At 42.7% G+C, this 23299-nt stretch overlaps 1 protein-coding gene across 9 annotated transcripts in view; it reads left to right on the top strand.

Moving 5' to 3' along the window:
* The window catches only part of Arid1b (AT-rich interaction domain 1B), a 394730-nt gene that overhangs the window by 309005 nt on the left and 62426 nt on the right, over positions 1–23299 (top strand). For all 9 annotated transcript variants that reach the window (XM_078018840.1, XM_078018836.1, XM_078018839.1 and 6 more), the window contains one exon: positions 16765–16944. In XM_078018840.1, the coding sequence (XP_077874966.1) occupies positions 16765–16944 (180 nt within the window). The remainder of the gene's footprint in view (positions 1–16764; positions 16945–23299) is intronic.

The raw sequence follows: 23299 nt of genomic DNA, 5'->3' as shown, positions 1-23299 counted from the left end.
ATTTGTGTTGAATGTTTAGTGGAATAAAGTGAATTTTTCATTTCCTAATACCTTTACTTATTAGCGTTTTTATTATAGTTTAAGGTGTAGTTAATACTTTAATTCCCTTATCAAGATAATACAGGGTGTTAATCATGGACTAAGTTAATGGTTCTCAAACTTTAGCGTGCTTGAGAGTTGTTGCAGGACTTAAAACCCATTGCTGGCCCACCACAGATTTCTGATGAAGACACTCAAAATCTGCATTTCTGACAAGCTCCAGGTACTGTGATGCACAGGGCTAAGGGGGACCTGGAGAAGCGCTGCCTGGAACTCCACAGTCTTTAACAGGCCTCAGCATTGTGCGAACCTGAGCATTTGTTTCTGTGCGCTCTCGACGTGCTGTATGTCGCTCTAGCAAGGTCCTCTGAGATTGCTCACCTGTGTAAGCTCCTCCTTGGGCTCCATCGTCCTGAAGACCTTACAGACATCCCTGGACAGAGCATGCTCCAATGCCATACTTGTGGGGAGCTTGCTGCTCTGTGTATGGGGGGGGGGGCTGACCTTCTGTGCATGGCGGTGGGGACAGGATGGGGTGGAGGAAGCCCTGCATGGAGCACCTGTGGACCGGGTCTAGAACCAATCTGGAGATGGCTGTCACCTCACTAATTCTCAACAAGGGCCTGTGGCATCACTTACACTGGCACAAGTCTGTTGATATCACATGTCACAGAGTAAGTGCCCCTTATGTGGGATCCTGGAATGTAGAACTTAGGAGACCAAAGAGAAATTCTGTCAAATCTCCTCAACCCTGGCAACTGATAGGTGTTAAGATTAGGAAATGTGGGGAAGCAAGTATGAGGTCAGGATGACAATGGGGAAGCCTGGTTAATGTGACAACATGGGAAATCACCATAGCTATCAACGCTTCCTCTGGTTGCCTTAGATGCTAAATCTGAATTGACTTTTTTTTTGCGAGGGGGCACATATTCCCTAAACCTTTTCTGAAAGATTGTGCTAAAGACACTATTTGCATTCTCTTTTGTGCTTTTATTGGTTAGATAACCTCCTAAAAAGCAAAACTTCATTTCTTAAAATGACTACTATGTTAAATGATGCGTTGCCATACATGAGTTAAATTTTCTCAAAATTGGACAGCAAAGATCAAAAGAAAATGACTTTATTGTTTGTTCAAATTTAGGAAGAGATGTCAGCTCCTAATAACATTTGCTATGGTGGTAAAAATTCATTTTTGCTTTTCCATCATTTGTTGTGCACCAACAATGGACAGTATAAAACAAGGTCGTAGAATACCCTTCTAAAACATTCCCTATCATTGATTCTTTACTGAAAAGCAGTTTAATTTCATTTATAACTTTATATTTGATATATGTCCCTCTCAAGGAAGTAATAAGAAAAAAAGCAAGAAATAATACAGCAATGATTTAGGATCTGTTTTCAAAAGTATTTTTCTCAGAAACCATGGACTCTGATAGATTAGGTAAGAACAGAGCTGATTTCAACAAGTCGAAGATGTCAGGGAGACTCCATGCGTTCCCATTTTCTTTAATGTGTCCAAGACGTTTCCTTTCATGGTGTGTGCAAAGGGAGAGCTGGCACAGCTATTCCTATGTGGAGTGCCCCCTTCTTGGTCCTGCCCAGAGTCCTCCTGAGGTGTGGCAGCACTGACACCACCACCCTGGAGCCAGGTCCTTCCAGGTGCAGAAGGCCAGCTCCTGCTCTGCTGCCCTTCCTTCCCATATGATGCTTATGTCCCTGTGCAGGAAGAGAGTTTTATAAACCTCAGGCTGCCCTGGGCATGGGAACCACCCTGGCAAGGTAGGGCAGTGCCCACCCCAACCCATCTCTGGTTCATTACCCTTTTGTGCTTGATAGTTCTATATGGAAATTTGTCAAAAGACAGTGACAAATCCATCTCCCCACATTAACACAGACGAAAATAGCCCTGGGTTTCTACAGCTTTGTTTCCATCTATATAGGTATTTGTATTTGTGCATAAATATGAACGTGGCACTATAGGTTACCAAAGGGGAGAAAGGCAAAGTCTCTTCGCCTCTTTATTCTCTCACACAGTGTCATTTCCTCTGTTTCACCCATTTTCCAATATAAACTTGATTTGATGCTTCGCTGTTGGACCTTTTTACTAATTGAATAAAGAAAATTAGTTCAGATTCTTTGGTATTTACTTTATTGCTGATATAAATTCAAAAAAAAAGAAAGAAAGAAAGGCCCAAACTTCAGTTTGATGTTCAGTAGTGACATATTTGCCATTGATTTTTATTTTAAACCAAATCTTCTCTCTATAGACCTCATATAACAGTGTTCAGAATTGTTATTAAATCACCTCACCAAAAAATGGAGTAGTATAAATAAGGCTACCTAAGATTAGAGGAACAGTTAGGGTAGCCCTAAAATATTAAAATAGATTTTACAGGAAAATTGTACCTAGCAAGTGTGAATTAGTTTTATCCTTGTTTCTTAATCTTTTAACATGCGTGTCTTAGAAATTCAAAAAGGGCAGTATGAAACAGCTTATTATTGTGTTGCTCTGTTTTACAAGAGGGCGTGGAAGGAATATGGAGTAATCATCTGAGCGGATAAATAAGTATAATAATTATTAACATTAAAGTGATCACATTTTTAACCCCTATAGTGTGTTAAGCTTAATGAAACTACCAGCTGCCCTTCTGGTTTATTGGATTAGCAATTAGGTGAAAACGTTGAAAGAAGACTTATTTATTTGGACAGATGTAGAGAGGTCAGAATTAATTTTTCGAAAACCTTTTAATTGAATTCCCTTTTAATTTTCACAGTAGTGTCTTGTTAAATATTCATGTTAATGCTGGTGGCTTTCTGAAGGTCTGAACTAGATCTGGATTCTCAAAATCAACATAGATTGTTTAACCCTTTTCATCTAGTGCGCCAGCAGGGACTTCCTGCGCATAATCCCACAGTATTTGAATAATTAGAAGATAGTAATGAGGATTTAATTAGTCCTTGAGATATGCTGGAACACAACCCCTAAGAACTTTCCCTTTCGGACACAGACAGTGCACGGAATCGATGCTGCTGCAGGTCTGTGATGTGCTAGGAAATGTATTCTGTGGCCAGAGGCATTTGTTTGGCACCATTCTTTGACTGCCAGATCCATACGAAGGGATCCTGGGTGGGGTTTTCCAGAATTATTGAATAGCTTCTCCCAGCCTTCACTTTTGTCCCCCTTGCTGACCAGATGTGGACCTCCCCTCCCTCTGCCGTGTTGAGGCAGAGTCGCTGTCCTGGCGACATACAGGCTGGCTGTGCCTGCAGGAGAACTGGCTCTCGATGGTGCTGTGGTTGGTGAAGCCGGACCATGGCGCTTCCACTGTGGCTGTGGACTGAGAACAGAGGTAGCACAATTGTGCATTTGTATGATGTCCTGGAATTTTTTCCAGCCAAACTTAAGGTCTTTGACAGCTATTTGTCAGCAGAATCACAAAAACTTCATCTTTGGAACCTGATCTTCTCAAAGTGATGTTTATTGGCAGTTACATTTTTATAAATATAAATAGTGCTGCTGTCCAACAAGAGCACATCTCAGATGGGGTATGGTCCTGCCTTTTGATGTCCTCTTTGCTACCAAAAATAGTAAATTAGAATGTCTGTATTTCAGTAGTCTGAGATTTACAACTTATGTATTTTACTTAAACTGATTGAACAGTATATGTCTTCATTATTCTTTTTCTTCTACTATTAACCCCAAATGTTCACTGCCTTAGTGTAATTTTATTCCCACCAATTAGTGATGTACTTTTGTTTCTTTTCAATCTGAATAGAATTTCTCATCAGATTTTTAGTCACATCATTCAAGGATCACAAATCTTTTCAAAGCACAGAACAACCAAATACTAGAACATTACTGGTTCTCAAATTTAAAAAGTTTACCATTTTGCCAAAATAGATCATTTGCTGTGATACAGTATTTCTCCCTCTTAGGTCACTGCTGCTGTTTAGATGTTTCTCTAGCTAGGCAGCTGTTGTGTCCTTCTAAGCTGGAATTCTCACATATAAAGAGTAGCACTAAGTGAAATGTCCAGAGACCACCTCCCCTCACCATCTCCATGCTCTTTATAACCCAAGAGTATTTCATTACATACTTAAATATTTATACCATAAGTTAGTTTTGAAATTTTAAAAATTACTCTGAATACTTTAATTGACCTAACTCCTTAATCATCAAGAACAGATTAACAAGTTGGCCCTAAAATGAAGGAGACCACCAAGATAACTGTTAAGGAGTTGGAAGTGGGATTTATTATTTGTTAAAAATTGTTCTGGTTTTGCAAACTATGAAATTATTTTGTTCATCTTTCTATTGAATTCTCAGTTTTAAATAGGACAGTGAATCTGCTGATGTTGAGATGTTCCTCAGGTTATGCTAATTGTCAGAAAATGTTTTCATAACCCATATTGTTAGTTCTTTCTCTTTCTGAAGAGATGGTATTTTACTTTCCCACTGCTGTAAGAAGAGCATTATCAATATTCTGCCCTTACCCTTGTGGCAGTTAATTCAGCCTCTGCTCTTGAGAATCCCTTTTGTGTGGTCTGTGAAAGATGCAAATAAACTCAAATGGGAGGTTTTATACTAGAAAGGATATCTAGACTTCACTCTAGAAAGGTGTTTCTAATTTCTTGAGCCTCAGACCTCTGGTTTTGGGCTAGACTGTGGGCAAGCCCAAGGGGTGCAGCTGTGGTGTAAGTACTGTGTGAGGTTCATCATCAAGTTCCTTCTCAGACTACTGTCCAGATGTATGTCCATCAAAAAGCTGAGAAAATATGTCACATACAGTAAAAACTAATTTATATTCATTGAGAAATCATTGATCTTTAAAAATATTTTTAAAAGTATAATTTTGTTACTTTTGTTATATGTCGTAATTTTATGAATTGTCAATTAAAGCTTTTAATAGTTAACACTCACTTTTAACCTGCTCATTATTCTTCAATGGAAGTATTTGAGAACATCTGGATCTTGGGTAAATTCGCCACTGTGTATGGCACACACTGACAGACACCAGCAGGTTCTCCCCTGCTCCTTTTGTGTTCCTCCTCAGTGAACGGCCACCCTTTATCCCAACCAGCAGGCTTGAGGCCACGCTTGATGCTTTTTTCTCCCACGTCTTCCCCAGGCTACCTAACTTCCCCACTGGACTGCAGTGGTTTCCATACCTTTGCGGGTCTAAATGTACTGTCACTTCCCTAGTCCAGGCCAGCGAGGCACCTTCAGAAGCCTCCAGCTCTTTTTCCTGTCTATTTTGCCTGCCACATCCCAAACAGTCATGCCAGAAGACAAGAATTGCATCAGTGCCTGTGCCTTGGAGAAAGGCACACTGATCTGCTAGTGGGGGCCCTTCCGTACCCAGCTCCTACCTCCCCTTCTCTCACTACACTGTGGTTCTCATGTCCTCGTGCCACATTGACCCTCTTTTAGGACCTTTACATACTCCTTTCTCCAACTGGCATGCTTTTGCCCCATACTACTTCAGCTCTGCCCCCTGAGGTTCGTATTGCCTGCCCAGCATATTGATCCTTCAGGTTCTGGTGGCCTGGTACCTAGGAGGGCCCAAGGCAGAGTTTGCTGGGTGGGCAGATGCATAAAGCTTGCCCATCATGGTACTGCCCCTATAGGTCAGGTGCCTAGGAGGAGGCAGCTTGCTCAAGGCCCACTCACTGCCAGGAACAGCTACAACACCCCAGGCCCAGAACACCTTGAGCTCCATGAGGACGAGCACGAGAGCTTTCTCATTGTCACAATCCAGTGATTCTTATTCCATATACTGTTTCTAATTTTAATCTCTTAGGACCTTGGAGTCAAAAGATCTGAGTTCAGGTGGAAATTTTACCACTATCCAGTTTTGTGATCTGGGACAATTAATTAAATCTCTGTTCCCTTAAATATGGATTAGAGTGTGCCATGAATTTATTGCAGAGGTCAAATGAGATCTTGTATCTCAAGCTGGTTAATTGCATGGCATTGTAAAAATATTAATAAGCAGCATCAGCATCAGGTACATCTAGCTCAAGTGTGACCCAGTTTGAAAGTCCATAGGAAGTAGTTTCTTGGCTTCTTCCAGCGTAGAGACATATGCAAGCTCTCGTTGCCCTCAGCACTAAAGCTGACTTTTGCAGATAAAACTTTGAAAATGTGCACATGGAAAGGCTGGCTGTTCTGTCCCCATCTGCCATCTGGTATTTAGTTTGATTCCTCCCCTGATTCTAATTTACTCAATGATAGATGGTGTAAGTTTCAAGGCTAGTCAGTAGCTGAGAGGGCTGTTGTGGAGGGGGGCAGCTTTGATGCTGTGGTGTGTGCCCCCTTGCATAGGGCGCTACATTCGCAGGGAAAAGAGAGGGAGTGATTCTGCCAGTTAACCTAATAGCACAGCTGGTAAGACACGGGGGTCCCCGGTTAAAGCCTTGAACGGGTCATTAGTTTCTGTCTTCCTCAAAGCAATTCATGTTGCGAAGAGAAGCAGGCAGGAAAATAAATACTGAAGATATTAAAATGTTCCAAGAATACTTTCTAAAATATATTTTTCTCTCCAAACCGGACTCTTACACCTATTTGGGAAGAGAAATGGCCTGTCTCTCTAGTTGGAGACACTCGGCTGAGGTGGTGACGTGTGACCATTATTTCACACATGTGGTGAGACATCTTTTATTGAACTGGGCTTTTAGAAGCAAGGCAGTAATTCTGTGAATTTTTTTAACGGGACGCCACCATGAAAATAAATTGTCCATGTGCCACAGGGAAACCACGCTTTGCTTTTTGGTGGCTTGTGGAACCTTAGGTATCTTATTGATGTCCTGACAGTGCAAAGCTCTCTGCTGGTTGAAAAGACACCTCTAAAGAAATTAAATTTTGGTGTTTCAGTTCTGGCTGTCCTACATGAGCTGGGGCATTCTCTCCTTGCTACTTCCTTTCTCATGTAGTGACAAACCATGACTTGGGCTTTGTGCTTAATTTGTTTTTTTTTTTCCAACAGGATTTAAAGTCTCTAAAACTTAATGTTGCAGAATGTGTTGTATTGTATGAAGATGAAAAGAGGACACAGTTGGCAGCCAAGACCCATGTTCAAATTCCCTTCAGTTTAATTTTGGAAGATTTGTTCACTATTCATTTAGCTACTTCTATATTTGCCTTCTAATGTCCTTCAACCCAGAAGTGTATTTTCCTTGAATGGTACTCTCACCCATCGCTGACAGTTTTGAAGTTTTGACAAACTGTCATTGCAGATCTGGGTTCATAGAGCTTCTTGATAGTTTCCTGTATCAATCCAACACAAATGTGCTTTAAGGCCTAAATTTACTATTTAAAATTAAATGAAATTTTATTCTATTTTTGATAACTTTTTAGTGCTACTAAAGATCAGCTATATCTATCTCTATATTGTCCAGAAAAGAAACTTTTCACATCCTTACTGTACAGAAACACTCTGCATTCCATTTCATATCTTATTTGGAAAATTCTTATGATAAATAAATCCATTGCTTTAAACATTTTTGGAGCTACTAAGATTTAAGATTCTTGTTTGTAAGGATTTCCTCTTTTACAAATAAGAGCATCATACGTAGCATTTTTCTTAAACTGGGGAAATGTTCATTAAACAAATCACTAATAGGACAGTGCTAAAGAATATGTTGGGGAGCTGGGATGTGGCTCAGAGGTAAAGCACTTGCCTAGCATGAGTGAGGCACTGGGTTCGATCCTCAGCATCACATGAAAATAAAATAAAATAAAGATATTGTGTCCACCTATAACTGAAAAAATAAATATTTTTTTTAAAAGAATATATTGAAAAGGTCTTGAAAATTCACCTAATAAAAAAATATAGGCCGGGTGCAGTGGCACATGCCTATTATTCCAGCAGCTTGGGAGGCTGAGGCAGGAGAATTGGAAGTTCAAAGCCAGCCTTGGCAACATGGCAAAGCCCTAAGCATCTCAGCGGTACCCTATCTCTAAATAAAATACAAAAATGTGCTGAGCATATGGCTCAGTGGTGAAGCACCCCTGAGTTCAGTGCAAAAAAAAAAAAGGTAAATGTTTAGAAATGCTGATTCACATAGGCCAGTTTTCCCAGAGTGATGAAGGGATTTTTATTTGATTAAAGAAAAATGTCTATTGACTTAATCTTTAAAACTGGGTCTCCATAATGCAGAGTGAAATATCATTTTTTTCTAAACCTGCAGTAAACATTACTTATACTGCCATGTGACAAGAATGGGTTATTGGTTTGATGCTGTCCCTTAATGGTAAGGTTGCTACCATAGGAGAATGGCCCTAAGTAAACCGTGCTTTAAAAAGGTAGACTAGGGCTGGGATTATGGCTCAGTGGCCTAGCTTCTGCGAGGCCCTGGGTTCAATCCTCAGCACCACAGAAAAACAAATTATTTATTTAAAAAAATATTTATTAAAAAAAAAAAAGCAGACTAAATGCCTCCCAGTCAGGTCCTGGCAACCCTGGCCCCCTGTGCTGTCTTTAGCTATTGGATGTTTGGAAATTACCAAGTTGTCGTTAAATACATAATTTAGCACTGTGCCTTTGGAATATAGATTGTCAGCCTCTTATCAGAAGGTGGAAAGAAGATGCCCAAGATTTCTCCCAGAGCTGCGAGATCAGCAGAAAATGCCAGCAGAATGCCTTTGTCCTGGCCAGGGTCTTATAAAGCCGTGAACAGAAAGGTCTCCCCTAGGTCCGACGTGGGTCTTCTTGTAAACCCTACACAAAACCCTCAAGGATTGATTAATCCATTGCACAGTTGTTTATAAAGCTAGCCATCGTTGTGATGCCTGAGATCCTGGGGGCCAGAATCTTTGCCCTTTACCTTAAGAGTCTGTTCAGACCCTTGATAGAAATTTCAGTGTCTCTTTCCCTCCTCCTCCCTCTGTCCATCCTTCCCTCTCTCAGTCGGCCTCCCACTCTCTGCCAAGGAGGATGTACACTGAATTCTGGGCCACCAGAGCTAATCAGTACCTACCAGAGCTAGATAGAGGGGCTAAGCTTAGCTTTTCTGAGCCAAATGACATAGCTGGCCAATTATTTCTGGAAGCAGCTGTTTGTAGAGGTTCAGAGCTGTCTGGATAGTGAACCACGTGAGGCAAGCCACCCCTCAGCTCTGACTGAGGTATGGAACAGGCAAGTCCCAGAGACACAGGCTTCCTAGGCAAGGGCCTCAGGATATGGGTCACAGTGTCAAGGGGGGTAGCAGTTGCACTGCAGGGAAGTGACCAATGTCCAAATCCTGAGGCACTTTCTGTCTTTACTGATGAATGGCTTGTAGGAAAACCTGGCACAGGAAGCTAGTTTGGAAACTTGGAGTAGTTCCAATGAGAAGTTCATGGTGGGTTATATTAAAAATCATGTGACCAATAGTAGCGGTCACTCACTGAGCCTCTGACAGGTGCACAGGGCTGACCGAGCCTGGTGCTTTGCACATTGCCTCAGTTCATTTTATGAGACAGACTCTTGACAGAAAAGGAAACTGAGGCTTGACTGAACTTGCCGGAAGCTCCCTGACTGGAAGCAGGGCAGCCACTTTCTGGGCTCTGCCTGCAGGCCCCACGGTGGGCCTGGAAGAGTGGAGGATGTGGTGTAGGTGGATGGAGGCCCGACAGGGGGAATCTCTTTCCCCTTCCCTCCCTTGCTGTCATCTGTCAGTTGCTGCTGCTGCTTGACAGTCCTTCCTTCAGCTGTGATACTCTGAAGACAGGTGGCACAGGAAGCAACAGTCTGACTTACTAAGCTACTTTTGTACAGTAAAAGTAAATGGATACAGAATGAAGTGGCCTTATTATTCCCTAAAGGCATATGTATCTGTCCAACTCCAAGCCAGACACCTTGCTTGGACAAATGAGAAGAGAAGCTTTTAAGTACTCAGGTGTTCACCGTCTGGGAGAGAGCCAGACACACTAACAGATGATAGTGTGGTGACAGCTCCACCACACCTGACTTCAGGCTGCTTTCCTGGAAGGCCAAGGAGTGTGGTGGGCAGGAGCCTGGGGAAGGCAGAGGACAGGAGTTCATCCCTGTGGTGGAAGCGAAGTCTTGTGAGGCATGATCAGTGGGGGATGCTGCAGAGCATCTTGCTTTCACCCCATGCTTCCCATTAGTGGGTGTCTTTCCCTATTGATATGTAAAATATGAGAGCATTAGACATAGTAGGGGTGAAACTTGTTTTTTGAAGCACAGTGTGTGTTGAATGACGTATGTGAATATGTAAACACATGCACATTAGATCATGGTATAAAATGTTTCCTAGTTAGATGCAGTGGTGTACACCTATAGTCCCAGCAACTTGGGAGGCTAAGGCAGGAGGATCACTTGAGCCCAGGAGTTGGAGACCAGCCTGAGCAACATCTGAAATCCCATCTATAAATGAATGAATGAATGAATCTATGTATGTATGTATGTATGTATGTTTCCCAGGGCTGGGGATGCAATTTGCTGGTAAAGCTTAGCATGTGTGAGGCCCTAGGTTCAGTCCCAGGTACGGCAACAATAATGAAATTTCCTGGCTGTGAACTGGTTTGAAAATGAGTGTTTGTACATAACCTCAGAAATTCACCTCTGTGAGCCACAATGTCTTTAGGTTGTTTTGAAACTTAAATGAACTAATAATAAGCAATTTTTTGCATGCAATATATGTTCATTAAGAGTCACCTGTTTACCTAGATCAGGGAATAGCACCCTACCTGGAAATATTTGCTAAGTGACAGGATTTGCATAGATTTGCAGGGCTAAAGCAACCTGGTACCTGTAGGGATCTCAGACGTCCTGGGGGACAGAAGCACAGTGGGAAGAGACAGGAGAAAGGAGGGGCCAAATGCTGGCCAGGAAGCAAATCAAGGCAGACCACATTCTGAGAGGAGGAAAACAGGAGGTGGGGCAAGGTGGGGAGCCCAGGGGCCAGAGGCAGGAGTTGGAAGAGGCCTTGCTGCTTCTCTTGGATGTGGGTATTCCCTTGTTGACCTTCAGGAGCTGAGCCAGGTGGGGTTGAGACAAAGGGGTAACGTGTTAAGCTAAGCATGGAAAAGATCTAACCAAATGAAAGGGTGCCCCACAGACCTCTGGGAGTACAGGAGCTTTGGTTCCTCCATGTGGTTTAGGAATCAAGACTAAATTTGACTTCAAGGAAACCATTGCCTTCCCCAGTTTTAAGTGGACCCTCCCCAGATACTCTGACCCCACCTGTACCTTTTTATTGTACTCAGACCTATTTATTTTGAATTGTTGGATGTCCATTTTGCACCGGACACTGGAGTGGAAGCTCCCTGAGGGCAGACACTGTCTGTTTTGCTCCTTGCTTAATATCCCAACACCTGGCACTAAATAAATGATAAAGAGAGCCAAGGGAAGTGATCACCCATTGACCAAGATGTTACCATTTTTTCCTCATATAAAATTATAAGTTGCTTTGTAATTTTATCATTTTTCATCGTGGATAAGATTTGTTTTCTGTTCAACAGAGTTTTAAGTTGAGTGCAAGGATCACATCTTTTGCTTTAAAAAAAATGTTTTTTTTCCCTTATCCTTGTCATAGTTCCATGAATGCTAGAGTAAAATTGAGGCATGCTGGTAGAAGATCTGTATAACATTGTGGATTGAGTTACCAGTTTGATAGCTTAAATTGGAACTCACAGTGCATAAAGGGCTCATAGAATCACTAGAAAGGCAATAGTAATGCCTTGGTATAGCATTTTCATGGGGAAAAGTGCTTTTGCATACACTTTTCTTACTGAATTCTCAGAACAATCTTGTAAGCCAAGGCAAGAAGTACTTTCACTATTTCATACAAAAGAGCCCACAGGTCCCACAAGAGGGTCGGTAGAGGCAGCCTCTAACCCACTTCTTCTGGTTCCAGACAGGTCAGAGTGTGTGTTTCTCCTGTCCTGACACATGACCTTCTCTCTAAGAAAACAGATTTTGCTTGAAATTCTTTTCCTAAAGGGCAGCTTATTGTTTATGCCAGAAATGTGCCTGTCTTCATTTACAGTGTGGTAATACTAGTTTTTGTGGTATTTATCCAGGTAATGCAGGACTAAAAATGATAAATTTAATTTTAAAAACCCTTGTATTTGTTTACTTTATAGATGAAATACATTTTCATATGGAATATCTAAGAAACAGTGTTATATATAACATATATGATAATTGTCTATTTTAGTACTTTGTCCAAAGTTTATCCCCATGTTAGATATTTACTATATAACATAATTCTATAGTATATTTAATAACTATAGTTTCATAATGTATAGGAAATTCGTTTTATACTTTCTAGATTTCCCTTACTAGAAAGTTGATTTTCTAAACTCAGACAGCTTACGACTAGGAAATCTCACAGCTCTTTAAAGCTGCAGCTGCATTCTCCCAGCTGTCAGACTGCGGCACAAGCTGCCATTTCATAATAACTTTCTAAAAGTAAAGTACATCCAAATATGTCACCATAAATAGAGAATTTTGAGGTTGAACTTTGATTTCCCCCCCATTTGGGGGGAAATATTCAGACCTTTATTTCATTCAAATTAAAGATGTTTAAAACAACAACAACAAATTAAAGGACTCCCCCCCAAAAAAAAAAATATAAATGGAATTACAGACCCAATTTAGATTTTTTTTTTTTTTTTTTTTAGGAGAGAAAATGTTCAGACCAGAGTCATAGAGAACTAGTGCTAAAGTGACCCTGCTACCATCAAGTGCCACCTCTATTTTAATAGGCAAGGAAGGACTCAGGTACCTGAGGGCTCTGCAGCTGCGTGGAATGTGCACAGCAGAGTGCAAGGCCAGGACTGGCATCCTGTGATCCCAGGAATCCCTGGCCATAGTAGATGCTGACATTTTCTGAGAGCTTTGGGGCACCAGGCCTGGCTGTTAGTGTGTTTCTGAGCTCACATCCACCTTGTTGACTCTCCCTACTTTGCACTTGAGGAAACAATAGATTCGATTCATATAGCTTCTACAGTTAGGATGGAAGGTACAAGTCCCTCTTTTCCAGCTAACTTCTGTTGATCCTTATTTTTCATCAACCTGCTTAAAAGATTATGGCAATATTCTGTAGCCTTTAAAAATCAGAAGACTTCTCCCGAGGGATTACTGCGGCCATTTAACTAGATATCACTTTAACTCTCACTTGGCTTCTAACTTTGAACTTTACTCCCTTTCAGCCCCTTCTCAATGCTACCAATTAGAGTAGAACTAGTTTCAAAAATGTACGCTGAATCCTGTCACTTTGCAGCTATGACAATATACAGCTGATGCCAGTGTTACTCAAGCCTCAGGGCCAACTTCCCATGGGTCTGCAGGGCAGGGCACATCCATTGGTGTGTGATGGCAGCTATGCCTGCTACACAGGAGGGAGAGTGCTCAGGGCCAGTGGGGACAGGCAGATGACATGGATAGCTCTAGAACAGGAATCAAAAGATCCACTGGACACTGTTCATGTGGACTGCTGATCAGGGAGATATACACAGCACAGCCACGAGTCATAAAATGCCTCTGCAAGGCTGCGAGGAAATATCGAGGCTTTAGGCAGGACTCTGGCAGGAGAAGGGGCAGAGGGTCACCCCCAGGAGAGCCCTTTTTTAAAAATATTTTTATTAGTTGTTGATGATTTTTTTAAACTTATTTATATGGTGAAAATCGAACCTAGGAAGTCACACATGCTAGGCAAGCGCTCTACTGCTAAGCCACAACCTCAGCCCCCCTCTCCTGCCCTTTCCCTCCGCCCTCCCCCACCCCAGGAGAGCCCTTTTAACCCTCTGGTTACACAGGTGCTGGACCATGTGAATCCCATGTGTTTAAGTATAAAACAGATGTAGAAATAAGAACTGGTTTGTTTATTCTGACTGGAAACTACATGTGAACATGTGGGGTGCTGGAGTTTAGAGGTTTTCTTGGTCGTTTATGAAGCAGAATGTTGGCATTGTCCTGTCTAGTATGCAGAACACTTTCATGGGTTGGATCAGTTGATCCTTACAGGAACTTCATCTCCATTTCAAGATAGAGGAAACTGAGGCTTGGAAAAATTACCATTTGCCCAAGGTCACACAGCAGTGGGGTTCAATCTGCATTGCAAGATGTCTGTTTACACATCCGCCTCCTCTGTTCTGAGCTGGAGGCACAGAACTGTAACCCAGGCCTTCTGGCAGTCCGTTGTGTCAGATGGCAATAGTTGAGACAGAAGCAGGGAAGTTGTCACCTTCCCCTTCTGAGGTCTTGGGGGTTCCAGGGAAAGGGGCAACTCTTTTGGAAAATAGACAACAAGATTTTAAGAAGCTCCTGTAAGTGGAGCTGTTGAAAATACATGGAGAGAAAATTAACTCCTAGTTTTAATTTCTGTTTGAAGAGGTGAATTCCACACCTCATAGAACTTGTCCATAAGTTACAGAATTTGATGCTATGGTAGTTTCTCTATGTTGCAGTACTAGGGATCAACCAGGGCTTCTCACCTGCTGGGCAAATGCTCCACCATAAAGCTACACCCTGGGCACTGCATTTAAATTAGCTTTCAGATTCCACTTCCTTTTAAAGTCTTTTCACAAACTTGATTTTTCTGCAAAATGTCTTTGATCATTGGGATAGTTCCCATGGAATTCTCATGTGATGTGTGTTTTTAAGTACTGAACAATAGTCTAAAATAAAGAAGTAGCTTGCCCAGGTGAGAATTCTTAGAACTCACTTGAACAAACCATAAGCCTGCAGGAAAGGTCCCAGAAGCAGCAGCCACTGACGGCTCTAGGGTTATCATCAGAGCTCCGAGGCCTTTCATGGACACCTGTATGGTAGAGGTGAAATGGAATGCTAAGTGGACCTGGGTTGTGTGCTTTGCTAATGAAGAGGAAAGCAGTCGGGGAGAGAACTCAGACACGGTCTGTGTGGAATTGGATTTTTTTTTTTTTTAATTCAACAAGGCTGTATCTGAAACTCTAGAGAATTTTATAGTAAAGCTTAGATAAATATTTCATGTAACATCTTAAGAAGCAATCACTTATAGTAATTTTAGTCCTCTGATTTCTGTTTGTTTTCAGATTTGAAAAAGCAAACATTTTCTATGATGATTTATATCTAGGAGCTGCCAATTGAGCCCAATTTCAGAAGACTTATCTTTATAAATAAATTAAATAGGATAATAAAGACTAGCTCTACCTACTTTTATATCTCTTTAGGTAGAAGCAATGTTAAAAGTATCTCCCTCTCTTTTTTTCTCAGTGAAATGTCAACCATAGCCTTTGTAAACATAAAGTACCATTTACCCTCCCAGGTTTCAGCTGCCCTTAGATGGAGGTCTTGTCTCACCCAGCACCTCTGCAACTGATTTTCTTTGGAAACTGCGGCCCTGGTTCTCCTCTGGAGCAGGCACCAACCTGCCTTGCCCCAGTTAGAGCCTTCCCTTGCCAACGTGGGCACAGTGACCAGCACCAACACTTGGTTCTGGGAGCTGTTTCTCACACTGCCCTTTGTTGGTTTGCTCCTTTGATTATACAAGCTTTTCTTAGAAATATGTCTTGACTCAAGGGCTCTCCGTCCAGACAGCCCATGCTGCTTACTAGCATTCATCCCAGCTGCTAGCACATGGACACACCTGACATTGTAGTTCTGCATCATTTAAAGATTCATCTTCTTTATCCATTTAAAGCACCACACTAACCCCTACTGTGTTGTGCTGAGCACTCTCTTGTGTGCCTAAAGAATTAAACCTTTATTCGTTTAAAAAAAAAAAAAAAGATTTGTTTTTGATGCTTTGTGCCACACTCCTGTGAGACATACAATGCAGCAGTAAGTCCAGACACGATCCTTGCCATCACGGAGCTTATGTTTTAGTGGTGGAAAATAGAGGAAAAGCGAGCCAAAAATAATAGCAGTAATGCTTAGAGACTGCAAAAAGTGCTGTGAATATAGGTAAGTGTGAAATAGGCTGAGAGACGGCAGGATGTGGGGCAGGGAGAGCCGCCTGGAGAACCAGGAGGGTCCAGTAACGTGTAAAGGATCGGAAAGACTTTTGTTGAGTGGGAGAGTCGGGTGTTATCTTCTTGGAACTTCCAGAAGGCCAGCAGACATGAGGGTAGCAGAAGAGAAAGCTATAGGAAAAGGGGGTGAAGTAAGGCAACTGCCGGGCCATGAAGGATCTGTGACGGGGTCAGGTGTTTGAATGTGAGTCCCAGCAACAGTGGGGAGCCTTGGGGGGCTTTATGCAGTTCACCTGCAAAGGGAGTGTGAGAGTCAGCTCCTGGAAGGGCTTCCAGTGGGTCAGGAGTCCAGTTGAACAGCACTTGTCCTGGGAGCTCAGCTCTGTGCAGGGGACGCTGGGGGCAGGGGGCGTGAGACTGTGCTGTAAGCAGAGATGCTGAGGAGCTGGACACAACATGTGCACCTGGCAAGGGTGCAGGCTTCTCAGCTCTGCCTGGTACCTTTCTTTCATGCAGGCCTTACCTGTAAGAGCTGTTACGGTGACTTGCCTTTCTTGCTCTTTTCCTCTCTCCAGGTCAAGTTCACCATCTTCAGAGTTCCTGGGAACTCTCTCATGAGAATTCTGGATTAGGACCAGGATGTCCCCATGGCACCCTCCCAGATCCCTCACCTGGGTTTGAGATGTCTTTGGATATTTCTTAGGAGAATCTCAGTACCAGCCCTCTCCCCATGGACCCTCTGCACAATCCCATGTCCGTTTCTGTGCCTGCAGAGATTATGAAGCACCTGCATTTATGTGTTCCATCTGTTTTCCACATAGGTTTTATGGCAGGCACACAAAGAAACCCTCAGATGTCTCAGTACGGACCTCAGCAGACAGGACCGTCCATGTCGCCTCATCCTTCTCCTGGGGGCCAGGTGCACCCTGGAATCAGTAGCTTTCAGCAGAGCAACTCGAGTGGGACTTACGGCCCGCAGATGAGCCAGTATGGACCCCAAGGTAAACGTGGCGCAGTGAGTGGTGCGAGTTTCTCAATACACTAGTCCTTCTGGGTCTTAATGCTTTAAGTGTGCTTTAAGATTCCCTTGGTGGAGCTGTGGCTGTGGCTCAGGGATAGAGTGCTTGCCTAGCATGTGTGAGGCACTGGGTTCCATCCTCAGCACCACATAAGAATGAATAAAATAAAGGTATTGTGTTCATCAAAACTAAAAATAAAAATTAAATTAAAAAAAGATTCTCTGGTCCCTGACACAGGCTGTGAGGTTAATGCAGACCTACAGTCCTTGAGCTGCCTGTTCATAATGCTGGGAAGAACCACAGCCCCTGTTCCTTAATTAAGTGCTAAGTGTGCCTTGTGTTAACAGTTACTAATGGGGGAGCAAACCTGTCTCTTCAGTGCCATTCCAGTGCTCATGGAGAAAGGACACAAGCCTTAGCTTAGAAGGTTCTGATTTATTAGGGCTCATCTTGTGGGACTCGAATTTTGCACCTTTCTCTCAGTAATCCCCTTCAGGACCTCAGACTCTTGACTCAGAAGGGTGTCCCTGCTCATGGCCCACCAGCCTGTCTTTGGGGTGCTGAGCAGTGGGGGCATTTCTCACTTCCCCGACCATCACCATCGACTCCTGGAAGACAGCACGAGCCTGACACAGGTGCATATCCTCCAACAGGAAGAAAAGGGGAGCATGGAAGGATAAGTGGAAGCTGCCCCAGATGCACCCCCCAGGATCGCCTTCCTAGAGCTCATGCAGGTTTTATCAGATATGCGAGTCCTTTCATCAAGGTTTAGCCTCATCTGGATGTGTGTGTATATTTTTGAAAGTCACTATGGGCAGTAGGACATTTGAATTTAGCACATTCTTTATATTTTGTTTACTTAGACATTAATGGATAATTTAGAGAACAGGATAATCTAGCACAATTCCTAGAGTTTCCTCATCTCTGAAAATCTCAGGAACACTCCAAGGGAAGATGAGAGCGTCGGGCAGCCCATCCCTCCACAGCCCCTCCAGTCCTGCGTGGGACGAGCCTCTTGGAGAGCCATGTGTCTTTAGTTGGGCCACATCCAGGGGGGATCCCAGAGGCCCAGGCGCCTCACAGACAGCCTCCTCGTCCTGTTTTATGGTAGTTACAGTTTGGGAAGGGAGTAGCACTGCCAGTGTGGCCCTGCATCTTGCCTTGTACTGCTGTGTTCTGTTTCCTTTGCAGTTGTTTCTGTGCTAGGAAACTACAACAAAACCCAAAGCATGAGTCTTCTTGCCTTGGCATGTGTGCACCTGCACAGAGCATGGACTCTGTTTTGCGTGCTTCCCTTCATGCCACGTCATACAGGTTTTCCAGGTTATTAACGCAGCAAGCCTTAGGATGCTCTTCCTGGCTGACAGTAATAGTCTGCCTGTCCCTGTCAGCACAGGTCATCATGACCTGAAGGGCTTGAGGCAGGACTGGTGAGTGACTTATTCTGGGAGCTGCCCTTACTGTTTCTGTAGCTGTCAAGGAAAGAAGAAAACTGTAGACAGTTGGAAAGCAATTTACAAATTATGGTGGGCCTGGAAAATGTGGACTTTTTCTCAGAATATGCCTGGAGACAAGGTTGCAGCTCTGTTTTCAGAACTGGCTGCTGAGTGCTGAAGATCTAGGCCTTAACTTACAACCTTGAGGCTTCGTGTGATTTTTGACGTAGGTCTCTGTACTCCTCAGCAAGTCAGTCTTGGAGCCCCTTCCTCTACTCAGTGACAGAAGACGGCCTCAGACCATCCAGCAAGTCCTTTGTGAATAAACCTTGAGCTTCTGCTATGGGAGTCAATAGCAGGGAAGATGATTTCCATGGAATGAATTCCTTTTCTTGACAAAATCCTCCTTCAGTTTTCTGGAATCATTGATTATGAAGACTCTTCACTTAAGAGTACTGAGCCTGTAAGAATTCTCTCACCCAACCTGCTATGTGTTGTTGAACTATTGCTTACGCCCTCTCTGAGTTACTTTTCTTCTGGAAAATGAGAAAATTGGATTCTATTACCTTGGAAATAACTTTCAATTCCAGTGTTCCACAAGCCTAAATTTTGCTTCAATTCTAGGCTGTTTTATATTAGCGTAGCTACTGGATCCCCGTGGGACAGTACTGTTACATTGGCAGGGCAGAGAGGCGCTTTCCCGCTGATTCCTCCCCAGCCCTCTGGGTTTCATCTTGATGAGGTCTGCCTAAGTTGCTGGCCTCGAGCCCACCATCCTCCTGTAAGAAGGTGTTCATGAACCAGGGCCGTCCCTCTGTCCCCAGTCTCCTGCTTTTTTGTGCCCTCCTCCCTCTTCTCTCCACATGGCACCCACACACTGTTCACTCTGAGGTGCATCCGTTCAAGGGTCCTGCACAGGCAAGGCTGATGCCAGGGATAAAACTAGTGTCCCAGGTTTCTCATGTTCGAATCCACACCGCAGCCTGGTCTTAGCCAGCACCTGGTGCAGGAGAAGCACAGTGCACAGGACTCTGCCACTCGGGGAGCGCTCTTTCCTTCTCATTTCTCTTTGATGATCCTTTGAAGCAGGGACACAAATGATATTTTCTTTTCTTCCTCTCCTTAATTAACTACTCTGATTACCAGTAAAACATTCTGCTTGCATCTTCCCATTTTAGATTTTTATATCTTTGGAAAGACACACGTGTGAATGGCAAGTGTCCTGAGCTTCGTCCTCTGTTTTCAATGACTTTTTCTTAGATTGTGTACTTGAGAGATCTCAGGGGAAGATACTTTTTACCTCTGTTTTTACTTTTGTCAAAAGCAGCTTCTCCAAAACCGTTCTTAATAATAAAGAGCTTTTGTTAAGCATGTCTCTGCCCTGGGTCCCACTGTGAGGCAGGTCATGTTTCCATGCTGCTTCACAGAGGAGGAAACTGAGGCACGTAGCAGTCGAGGCTTTCTCCAGGGTGGGCAGTGACTGATGTGGCCAGCCCACTCCCTAGTGCGGGAAGGCCTTGTGAGCACATCCCATTGAGGAGGTTGGTCACTTACCACAACCCCACAGGTTTAAATGGCAGAGCCAGGCTCACAGGGACAGTGGCCTCAGAGGCCATTCACACAGTCACTGGCTGACCACGTCCCAGGCCTCGCTGTACTCCCTTCATTCACAGGCCACGCAGAAAGCAAAAGCAAAAGGCTTGCCATGCACCTTCGGGAGCCAAGAACGTGTTAGGAGTCCAGTCATGGAAATACATCAAAAGTACCAAAGAGAGCATAAGCAATAGTTCAACAACACATAGCAGGTTGGGTGAGAGAATTCTTACAGGGGGAATTGTTAGAAATACTATAAAATCTGAATTATTAAATATACAAATGAGATGAAACCAACTTAAATGTGTAAAAATATTTAATTACAGTCTGTTTTACAAAGTAGTACCTTTCTACCTTCAAGGAAACACACATAGTAACTACCCTTGCAAAGTATTTGCAAGATAAGAGGGCCATGGGGACTCACTTTAATAAACAGACTTATGTAAATAACTATTAATTATTAATAAGTAGGTTTTTATGGGAAAAGAACTGAAATCAGTTTTATCTTCATAGCCCTTTTATTTCTTAAGGACAAAGATTCTATTTTGTTTTTTGTGTTCTCTTAGAAAAACATCTCTCACATTGAGCATCTATAGATACTCTGCATATTTGACATTGATTGCAAAGAGGAGCAAGGACCTGGCCGTTGTTTTGCTACAAATAAATAGTGTTACCTCAGGCGAGTCACAACAATTCTGAGACTAGATATCACTCACTTGTACAGTAGCAACTGAGTGTTTGTGCAGGTCCTCCATGTGGAGCCGCGCAGGTTGCACACTGACATAGCCTAGTGTTGTGCCTTCATTTTACAGTGTCTGTCTTAGGAAGCAGAGGACCCACAAGTAGGTAAGTCTGATCAACTGTTTACTTCTCAATTTAATAAAAGGTGTTTTTCCGGAAGGATCTCAACATTTTTTCTTTGAAATAAATTAAAAGCCATCTGTAATCTTCTTTTTCCATTCCTTTCTCATAAAGTCAGCAAAAACAAAATTATATTCAGTTGAAATGAATGCAGTTCCAAAGTAGTGAATTCTACAGTAATAATATTGAAGCCATTTTGGTCTAGAGGAGCAAGGTACAGATATTACAAGTTGTCCCTTTTGCGGGCCCTCTTGTGGGCCCCTGGCCTGCCTGACCCAGAGTTTCTGGCTCCACTCTTGTAAATCTGGATCCCTGTTTGTCTCCCTACCTTCCACAGGGGAGGGGCAGGGGTGCCTGTTTCCTGGGTTATGAGCTGGGGTCCGAAGGTCACCTTGGTGCAGAGGTGGATGCCGTTCTTTTTTGGACTCAACTGTGTCTGTGCTATGGCTCTCCTTGGTATTACTCATTTCTTTTTCTTTTTTTTTTTTTTTTTTGGTGGGGGTAATGGATAATAATACACTTCGGGATTATAGCTTCTTGTTCCCTTAGCCCTGTTTTATGTTTAAATTGACAGAAGCCAAAGGATTAATCCATTTTCTATATGGTTTTGTTTTATTGAAGGAATATTCTAAACCTGTGTTAATAATAGTAGAATAAAACAAATGGAATTAGATCACTTAATTGAAAAAGGAAGGTTGATGTAAGCAAGTCTTCTTTTGATGTTCACATTTAGCTTAAGTGACAAGATTTAAGTGTGAATTTTTCTTAGACTGATAATCATCATGATTTTATCAAAACCTGTGAATTTTTTAAAAAGTCAAAAAAATTACAATGAAAATCAACTCAAAATAGGAAAAAAAAAAAAAGAAGAAGAAGAAGAAGAAAGGGAGGGGGGAAGCTGGGCATTGCTGTGCCCCCTGTAATCCCAGCTGCTTACAAGGCTGAAGCATGAGGATCGTGAATCCAAGACCAGCCTGTACAGCTCATGGAGACCCATCTCTAGGAAAGGGAAAAAAAGAAAAAAGAGTTAGTTTGACTTCGGTAAAGCTAATTATTCTACCTTGATAATTAACATCAGCAGCACACACAGGACAGTGTCCTTTCTGCTAGTCCACAGGATGAGCACCTATGGTTGTATTGGTGGCTTTCATTCACTGCTGCTGTTCTTGATGAGGACAGCCACAGGCAGTAGTCAGGATGACCACACATGGACACACGGCTTTGCTACATGTATTAGCACAGTGCCTTATCCCGTGGCCCGTAGCTCTGCTATTTATTAAAGTGTTTGCTTAAAAAAAGACCATCTGTTGGGTGACATTTCTGCAGGAACATACCCAGATAGCCAAGTGAGGTGGGTGGAAGTGTTCCTTGCTGGCCTCTTGCCCCGACACTCTCCATTGCAGCTTTGAGCCCAGTCCTGCAGCATGTGACAGTGAAATTCCCAGCGCAGGCTCCTTCCAGACTCAGTTTCTTATAGTAGACACATGACTACTGTATACTGAAGTTGATTATTGCATTCAGACAATACCTTTTTGTGTAATTGTTAATATCAATGTTTATTCTTCTTTATACTTACCTCTTTTTCAGGAATGACTTTATTATGTGTGCACCACCATGAAAGTAAAGTTTGACCCTAACACAATAGAGCAAAGTAAAAACTAATGAATATCGGAACAATTTTTGTCATTTCCTTACAGACTATTCTTTGTCAGTTGTCCAGAAATAGTCATTGCTTTGTCCCTTCAGCAACCATAGGAGATAGGTGATCTCCTATGTACCCTCTTTGTAGATGAGGAGACTGAGCTTCAATGACAAATAGCTTACCAAAGGCCACACATGCAAGAACCAGGTCTGCTCTGCTGTCACATGCTGGTTGTGCTTGTGTGTCCTTGGCATCTGTGTCCAACGTTAGCCTTAGTTGTTGTGTCTTTGAAGAGCCCATGCTTCTCCTGAGAGAGGCAGTGACATGGACACAGTTCCCTTGCCCAGAGTGTCCCCTAGTCCCCCACACTCACTGCAGTAGTCTGTGCTTCACTTTCCTTGTAGTTCTCATCACCACATGATCTTGTCTTCATTTCCTAATTTCCTATCTCTGCCACCAGAATTTAAGTTCTCTGACCTATCACTGCTGAATGCTGGGGATATACATTCTAGTATATAAGAATCCCTTAATAACAATTTCTTAAATGAATGAATTTTACTAAGAGAAGAATCCAGAGACACTGACAAACCTTCCTGGCCCTGCCTGGATGTGTGGTGGGTATTGAGTTGGGTATTCAGTGCCTAAGAGTAATTTACAATGCATGATGTCTGATCTTTGGGAGGTGAAACTAAGGCTCATTTTTGTGTGTATAGTTTGTGCTTCTGTGTTTTCTGCATTGAATTTTCATCACTTCTTAAATTTTAGAGGAGTTAATTGTATGTGCAGCAGTGAGGATGATCTCAGA

The sequence above is a fragment of the Ictidomys tridecemlineatus genome, chromosome 8 (assembly GCF_052094955.1).
Source record: "Ictidomys tridecemlineatus isolate mIctTri1 chromosome 8, mIctTri1.hap1, whole genome shotgun sequence".
NCBI classification, from domain to species: Eukaryota; Metazoa; Chordata; class Mammalia; order Rodentia; family Sciuridae; genus Ictidomys; species Ictidomys tridecemlineatus.
Note: the sequence above shows the minus strand (reverse complement) of the source record. Positions and strands in the feature narration are given on the sequence as shown.